Source organism: Magallana gigas, chromosome 4 (assembly GCF_963853765.1).
Source record: "Magallana gigas chromosome 4, xbMagGiga1.1, whole genome shotgun sequence".
In the NCBI taxonomy this organism is placed as follows: Eukaryota; Metazoa; Mollusca; class Bivalvia; order Ostreida; family Ostreidae; genus Magallana; species Magallana gigas.
This window is the reverse complement of record NC_088856.1, coordinates 53,108,884-53,118,033: the sequence shown is the minus strand read 5'-3', so window position 1 is coordinate 53,118,033 and position 9,150 is coordinate 53,108,884. Positions and strand designations below refer to the sequence as shown.

The 9,150-nt window shown below is 31.8% G+C and overlaps 1 protein-coding gene across 1 annotated transcript; it reads right to left on the bottom strand.

Moving 5' to 3' along the window:
- Positions 1 to 293: 293 nt before the first annotated feature.
- On the bottom strand, positions 294 to 1,865 carry LOC136274940 (adenosine receptor A3-like). Its single transcript, XM_066082973.1, has one exon. It carries the CDS (start codon positions 1,849 to 1,851, stop codon positions 520 to 522), a length of 1,332 nt encoding a protein of 443 aa, XP_065939045.1. The 5' UTR covers positions 1,852 to 1,865; the 3' UTR covers positions 294 to 519.
- Between the last annotated feature and the right edge of the window lie 7,285 nt (positions 1,866 to 9,150).

The window sequence follows — 9,150 nt, the reverse complement described above, 5'->3', positions numbered from 1 at the left end:
AACAACTGAAATTTGTTTTGATATGATGATGTCAAGTTTATTTTTCAGAAAAGGATAAAAAATTAAAAAAAATCACACACGGAACAGAACATTACATATAAAATGAATCATGTAAAAGGCAAAATATTTACAAAGTGAAAATCATACATTCAATTCAAAGGTAAACAATAATAATTTAAAGAAATGCAGCAATCATTTTCCTAACAGCTAAAAACTGTGAAATGAAACCGTTGTTGTTCCAATAAAACAAAAGTGTGTCTTTTTGCAAATTGATATGATTTGTTTCTCTTTATGTATCACTTTTGTGTATGTGTCTCTTTCGTTTTCTTTATCCGGTCTCGGCGACCAGATATATTAATGGAAACACATATCAACAACTTTCGTCTTCATGACTGACATTCAGTTTGTTGGAAATAACAAGGTAAACAACTCATTTTATTACATTTTCAAATAATTGCTGAAACGTTAAAAATAGATTTCCTCAAATTTTCCAATGACATCTTCATTTTCTGCTGATATCTACATCGTACTGGCTGTTGACGAATCAGACGACTGTGCCCTGCTGAAAAGACGCTTCAGTGCTGTTTTAAACTCAGCAATATTTACGAAATAAATCAATGGATTTAAGAGAGAGTTGATGTTTGCTAATGCAAATGTTAAGTATAATACTAATTTTGGTAATGGTTGAACTAAGTCAACTACATTGTAGACTAAAAGTGGACCAGAAAAAATTAACAACACAGCAAGAAGAATGCTGACTGACTTCATTGATTTCAAATATTTCTGACGTTTGTTGTTCAGAATGCTGGTAGACACGTTTGATGGCGACGAGTTCAGATATCGCCTTTTAAGACTACACATAGCCAAGCAGTAAAATACTACAACTAATACCATGTAAACGATCTCTGGAACAATGACAATGCAGACTGTTATGTACCGAGCCTGTGTTTCTTTGTTTAACGAACATTCTGCATCACTTTCAGTGCTAAGAGTTTTGTAGAAAAATGACAATGGAACAATTACCATTGACCAGCCAATTATATACCAAATGTACTTACGTCTGTTTTTAAATAATTTCTTGCCCCATGCAGATCCAGTTATGACAAGATACCTATGAAAACCAATGAGGAAAGTTTGGTACAGTGACACTGCTAATGGCGAAGAGGTGATTAAAATTGATATAAAGCAAATCTCTCCATTTCCTAAAATATTTCCCAAACTTTTTCGAAACCCATTAAAGAGCGTACTGAACCCGAAAAGACAATCGGTCACAGAAAGTGACAATACAAGGTTTAGGTATGTGTTTCGCCGTAATTTTGGCGTCAAATACATCACAACAATAACTACCAAATTTAAAAGCATAACAGTACCCCCTACAAGAAAAAGTCCAACGGACACCATAATGTCGTAGAGCACGTTTTCAAAAGAAAAAGAATCCCCAGAAGAGTTAGAGGCATGTCCACTTACATCATTACATTTCTCAACAATATTTCCTGCCTGTCCATCGTCTATGAAATTGCAGGTTTTATTCTCATTCAGAGTCGAAGAAGCAAGTACACTTTTTGGATTGTTTTGGCCAATTTTTTGGAAATGTTCGGTGAGAGTTGTATTTTTAGCTTCTTTTTCTAATATACTGTCGTTTTGCAGCGTGTTGCGAGCATTTGGAATGGGTGCCTCCTCTTTTCGACATGTGATGTTGATCTGAATATTTGTATTGTCACATTCTGACAAACTATTTGTTTCCTGACCGAGCCGTTCATTTGCCACCCCCAATTGCATGATGATGACAGACGTCAGAAGCATTAAGTACATTTGACTGTTATGGTTGCTCTGGAAGAATGGAGGGGTCATCCTAAATGGGTACTTCTTTTCTTTCTTTAAGTAAAAATTATCACACATTTAAATTTCTAGATTTAGTCTAGTCCTAATTCCTTATACGTTTTAACGGCAAATAACGGCAACTAATTTGGTCCAGCGTGGTTTTTTATCATAATTAAAGTATGCTGAGTCTGAAAAAATATGCTGGTCTTCATGAAAACGGCGTTATGTAGGTCAAAATGGCGATTCAAAATGGCAGACAGCCAATCTTCAAATTTTTCTCTTAAAGTCCCTTCAATGGGAAAAAATAATGACAAACACTAATGAATTGATCCATATGATGTCTTATATGAAAACGGAGATACAATCAGGTACTTAGGAATAGTGTACGACATTAAGAACTATTCTAGCATATGTCTGTCTCTTCCTTTAGTACCTTTCTAGCAAATAAATCTAACTTATATATCATCATATTCACTGGAAAAGCTTGTGATTCAAAATGAGCCGAGATCAACATATCGTCCAGATTTATAAATAGTAATAAGTACGCGAATTATGTTTTGGGCAACCAAAAGAATTTTACTCATTTTAACATAACTAGGGACAATTTATATATTGTATAAGGAATCAAGCTGTCTATGTTTTCGTTAAAGATAAAAGAACCTCTTGCAAAATTGTTAACATGTGTTTGGCCAAATGTGCTGAGGAAAGTATATCAATGCGTGTCCATATTCAGAGGAAAAGTTGAGGCCTTTTTTAGACCATGCCAGCGTTAATGTGCAACATATCCTCACAACAACGTTTGCTGATGGATGTATGAACCTCTTTAAAGCCGATAAACATCCCTATCAATGATGTTGAGCTTTGAATTAGCATTTTGTTCATTTCATTCACTGATATGGTGTGACACAACTTCTTATTTCTACATCATATCGAAAAAACCGACATTATAAGTGAACAGAAACAGGTATGAAAAAGGGAATTAACTGACCAGAAAATCAAAGAGTTCGAGAAGTTCTTTAGTTATATGGATAACCAAGACACATTGCCCATTGACACGGTTTAATTTGCTTTCTTCCTAAAATCAAAGCCCGGGAATATGTCCCAACTTAGGATTTGCCTTACGTTGCATATGAAACAAACACACACAAAGGTAATGATAGGGAGACATGCATATATAAGCATGCCCATATTACCATGCCCAGCCTAGATGGGATAAAAAAAATTAAGTGATGGTTGTTTGTTGGTGGAACTAACGACCTTCTGATCTTATACCTAACGTTTTCTTAGCTTTGATAGCTTGCAACTGCCCCACAGGTTTTAATTTTATGTGTGAATGTAAACTGTGCCTACTTCCTGGGTAAATACATTTGCAAATTTCAAATCGCAATGTTATCATTCAAAAACAGAATGTATAAAAAACATCATTATATACTGAAGCTTAATAAGGGAAAACGGAAATTTTCTTCCTAAAAAAAGCTGGTGGATTTTTTTTTCTATTAATACAAGTGTTCAAATTTGATTGTCAGTTACATCATCAGTATTGAAATTATGATATTCAAACACTTTTACACATTTAAGAGGCCTTTAGTAGTCTATATAGAGATTAAAGAAATTTGGCTGCTAGTATACACCAATTGGAATTGCCATTTTGACAAAATCAACGTCATTTTCATGAAGACCAACACATTTCATCAAACTTGGCACAACCTAATCATGAGAAATATGTTTGCTAGACCAATTCGTAATTGCGTATTATTATTTTTTTCCATTAAAGAGACTGTGAGACGAAAAATGATGAAATCTCGCTGTCAACTATTTTTATCTATTTATCGCGATCAACATATTTCATTGGACTCAGCACACTTTAGTTATGATAAATGCTGTGCTGAACTAATTTATAATCGTTTGTAACCTGAATTTTTGGAAGTTGATTTTAATCAATTCTCTTATGCAGTTACTCTGACAAACCGAAAGTAAAACAGTGTTTGGACCAAAGCACAAATCATCGCCGCTGACTAGACTTAGTTCTTGAGAATAATTGATAAATACAAAAAAATGTATGCTAAAGCATTGTTTTTCAAGGAAACTTCTTTATAAATACCTTGAAAATAGTCAGATTTTAAATGGTGCGAATAATTTTATATATTTTTTGCAGTTGTGTGTATTCTTACGCCAGAGTTTAATATAATGATATTATACTAATATGATAGAATACTAAACTGGATCATTTCAGTATTGTTTTTCAATAGTAAAAAGACTTTTAGAAAAAAAAAATATAAAATTTGATTGTCCGCCATTTTGAGCTACCTTACGTCATTTTCATGAAGGCCAGCATATTTTTTTGGAATCAGCACACTTTAATTATGTTTAAAAAACCATGATGGACCAAATAATAATTATTTGCCGTAAAAAAAAAATTTCCGACTTAATCGGACTAGACTAATTTACTTTCAAATTTATTTTTTATCGTGTATCATGCTATTAGCATAATTAGAAAAATTGGCATTATTTTTATGAAACATTTTTGAATACGATATCAAAGAAAGATTACAGAGTATAGAAAAAGGTATATATATTTATTAGCACATATAATTATTTGTTTTTCCTTTTATCAGCAAAGCATGCAAATTAATAAGGCTCGGTCTGCTTTGTTGACTGATCTATTTACTATAGAAGGAACCAGTTTTTTTCATTAGAGTGAAGATCAGCATAATTCAGACACATATGAATAGAAGTACGCCTATATGATCTTACCGAAACAGGTGCCATGGACATTACATTTCATAAAAAGAAATAGGACTTACCAGATCAGATTAGAAATGAAACTTGTTTGTAAGCAAACTTTGCCTGATCCTGTATGAGAAAATAATAACCTGGAGATTGCCTTGTGGTATCTTTATATCAATCCGCCCTTTAGCCAATCAAGTCACAGAATCGCACCAATGATCAACATATCTTTCCAGGTATTGCATTAATATATGTTTTTTGTTTGGACGATCATATTTTTCGATATTAAATAAAGCTATTTGCAGGACAAAATCTTTTTGGTCCTAAAAATCAAAATTATGAATGTAACTGTTGACATCTTTAAGATATTGTCTTGAAATTGTCTTTTCTCCATTTATAAAATAAATAAAACACTATTAACACTTAACTGATAAATAAAGATATAAGCTTTTCCAGGAACATTTTAGTTTAACCGTTTAATCCCTTTGTTTAGTAAAGAAACTTCCCAATTATTATTATGATGTTATGAGAATTGTATCTATATATTAGTACATTATAATCAAACAGATTTGGTGTACTTTGATAGTTTAAGGTAATTAAGCTGAATAGATTAACGGTAGATTATAGTGCTCCAAACAAGTTTTATTGCTCATTACATGTACACGTTGAAATGAAAAAAAAGGAAAAATGTAGTTTAAAAAAATACTATTTTTTCAAAGTGCGTATATTAATATTTTCTTTTTATCCTCATAGTTAATGGACATGCAAAAAGAGGGGTGAGGGGTATATCTGCACTTATTTTCTTAGTTAACTTAGTTAGTTGTTGGTGTAGTTCGTTAAACTTCTTGGTCCCATCAATGCATGCAATTCAGAAAAGGATTCATTTTATTATTCAGAATAAATAACTTGTATTTTTCTATGTCAAGAACCGATTCATTTGATTAGATTTAGTGTATCCCTGCAAAAATAATATTCAAATAATTAACAAGATTTCAAAAGATTAATTGATATTAATATTTTTACCAAACGATTCATTTAGTTTTTTCGGTTTTTTTTTTTAACTTACTTTCTTAACAGACAATAACTGAACGAAAAGTCTTAATGATTGGGTTATTCAAAATATATTCAAACGTATATTGTTTGTCACAAAAATCAGTTTTAGCTTTAGCGAAAACAAGTGTAAAGGCAATATGTCTAATTAAAAGTATTAAAATTACGTCATGTTTTCTCAGAAAATACACTATCATATGTATGAGTATGTTAAACAAGAGCAACTCAGTTGTTCATCAAAATAATAATCGCCCATCAACAAAATCATAAAGAATATCTCAATTAAAAATTAAGGAAAATAGTTCATCTGTACTGTATCTATATGTCGAATAATTCTGGTTCGATAGCCGACTTTATGGCAAAAACAAGCCTATAATTGTGTGAAAACTAATGAACTATTAAGTTTCGTTACTTTTAGTAACCAGGCATTAGCGTAACAAAGTTTATCTTATTTATCTCAGAATCCAGATTCACTTTTAGCTTAATGACTCAAATTATATAGCAATGTACTTTCAATGATCTGTTCACAACAAAAGACTTAGCAACATGTAAATTTATTGGTATGCAATATGAAACGATGAATTAATGATGTGCTTTCAATTACTTTTTTAATGGCACCAGAATTAGATATAGATGTAATTATATACATGTAGGTATGTATTATGCTTGGTATTAATATAAATATGGAAAAAGGTCTGCTTACAATTGCGCACAATTGGTACCCATGGAATTTCCAACATATTATTTGAAGACCTGGTTATTTTGAAAACTACAAAGATGTTAATCAGAAACGGAAGCATCTTCAGAGTATTTAGTTACGCAGGTTGTGTAGATTATGGTTTGCTCAAAACATGATCCCTGGGCCTAAGATGGGGCCTTAACGGGGGTCAAATTTTTATATAAGAATATAGAAAAAAAAATCTTTTAAAATCTTCCTCTCAACAAACAATTGGCCAGAAAAGCTGTAAGTTGTATGAAAGCATAGTCAGATAGTGTAGAATCAAGTTTGTTCAACGCATGATCCAACGGGGTAGGCTGGGGCAACAATAAGGGGTCAGATTTTTCACACTGAAATAAATAGAAATTTTTTTTTAAATCTTCTTAAGAACCATTTGGCCGGAAAAGCTTAACAAGTGTGGAAGTATCCTCAGGTAGTGTAGATTCAAGATTGTTCAAATCTTGAATCTCGCAGGTATGGTGGGGCCACAATGGGGTGGGGGGGGGTTAAAATATTTACATAGAAAATTGCAAAGAAAAATCTTCATGAATCTTCACAAAAATTAATCTGCCAGAAAACTTAAAATTGTGTGAAAGCATTAGCAGAGAATGGAGATTCGAGTTTGTTCAAATTTTGATCCCCATTGGGTATTGTGGGACCACAATGGGGGTGAATTTTTTCATAAAGCAATCGGCAAGAAAAGCTGAAACTTGTGTGGAAGGATCCTTAGGTAGTGGAAATTCAAGTTTATTCAAATCATGATCCTTGGAGGTATGGTGGCGCCACCATCGGGGCGAATTTTTACATAGGAATATATTGAGAAAAAACTTTTAAAATCTTCTTATAAAAAAAAATTGGCCAGAAAAACTGTCACTTGTATGTAAGCACCCTCATTCTAGTTCGTTCAAACCATGATTCCCTGGGATAGGGTTTGGGTTATCATGGGGGTCGAATTTTTACATAGGAATGTAAAGAGAAATATATTAATTTCGACAATCAATTAAGCAGAAAGCTGTTACATGTACTTGATTGGAAGCATCCTCAAGAAGTGTAATATACAGTAAAAAATATAAACATTTTAAATAAAAAGGATTAGATTATAAAGGGCCGTAGTTAATTGTCACATAGGAAATAAATTTTATCATTCTAAAACATAAATAGTTTATAGTATTTCAAATATGCAAGGTTATTATCAACATTTGTTGATTTTTATTGTTTAGATACTTTTTGTGCAACAAAAGGAGCTCAAAGTTTGATGTATATATGAACAGTTGTTAAAGATATTTTTAGAAAGGCAATGCTCATTATGTGATATAACTATGAAATCATATAGTTACAAAAGGGCTCAACAAAAGAACACGTAGACAAAATTTTGAGTACAGGATCCATTTTACTTACCATTCCTTGTCCCGATTTACACTCCTACAAAATGGTTTTCAAACACAGGGGCTTTTTGACTATATAACAATTATATGACTGTATAACTTTTTAACTATATTGTCTCTCTTGAAAAGGTCCAAGATGTATCAAGAGATGATAATTACACGGATTAAGAGAGCTGATTGATCATAATGCAAGCAAAAATAAAATTATCATGTCGATGATAGTTTATGTTTTGAATGTGACCATTTACTTCTTTTCTGATTTAATTAAAGAGTGGTGTTTGGTTTTTTTTACAAACAAACGATGTGAAAATCGATTCAAATGCTCTTCAAATCATTTATCATAATATTTTATCATATAGGCATTCCTGTGCACGCAAAGGCTCTGAAACGCCCATAGCATGCGTTACAAAGTCTCAAATCTTGAAAATAGATGCTTTGAACGTTGTCCTCCGAGTTTTATTTTTACACTTACCTCCCTTTAAAATTAAAAAATATTAATTTGAATTTTGTGCTTCAGAAATGCTGATTTTTGGTTGTGTTTTTGTCTCGTAGCTCTTTACTTTAAAATTTTACTTCTTTTCTGATTTAATTAAAGAGTGGTGTTTGGTTTTTTTTTTACAAACAAACGATGTGAAAATCGATTCAAATGCTCTTCAAATCATTTATCATAATATTTTATCATATAGGCATTCCTGTGCACGCAAAGGCTCTGAAACGCCCATAGCATGCGTTACAAAGTCTCAAATCTTGAAAATAGATGCTTTGAACGTTGTCCTCCGAGTTTTATTTTTACACTTACCTCCCTTTAAAATTAAAAAATATTAATTTGAATTTTGTGCTTCAGAAATGCTGATTTTTGGTTGTGTTTTTGTCTCGTAGCTCTTTACTTTAAAATTTTACTTCTTTTCTGATTTAATTAAAGAGTGGTGTTTGGTTTTTTTTTTACAAACAAACGATGTGAAAATCGATTCAAATGCTCTTCAAATCATTTATCATAATATTTTATCATATAGGCATTCCTGTGCACGCAAAGGCTCTGAAACGCCCATAGCATGCGTTACAAAGTCTCAAATCTTGAAAATAGATGCTTTGAACGTTGTCCTCCGAGTTTTATTTTTACACTTAACTCCCTTTAAAATTAAAAAATATTAATTTGAATTTTGTGCTTCAGAAATGCTGATTTTTGGTTGTGTTTTTGTCTCGTAGCTCTTTACTTTAAAATTTTTTGCTCTGAACACATACAGAACAAAATATGTGCAAAATATCAAGGGCTTTCACTTGACACCATTGAAAAAGGGCTTGATTTACTAGGAATAAAATTTTCTGTAACTCTAGATGAGATGTCTAGTATTAATTATGAGCCTAAACTGTCAGATATTAAAAGGATTTTAAACCAATGGAAATTAAGAAAACTAACCCCAATTGGTAAAATATCAGTAATAAAAACAT

Excerpts from the sequence above, each read along its gene's own strand:
- LOC136274940 (XM_066082973.1), bottom strand. The coding sequence starts at position 1,851 with ATGACCCCTCCATTCTTCCAGAGCAACCATAACAGTCAAATGTACTTA.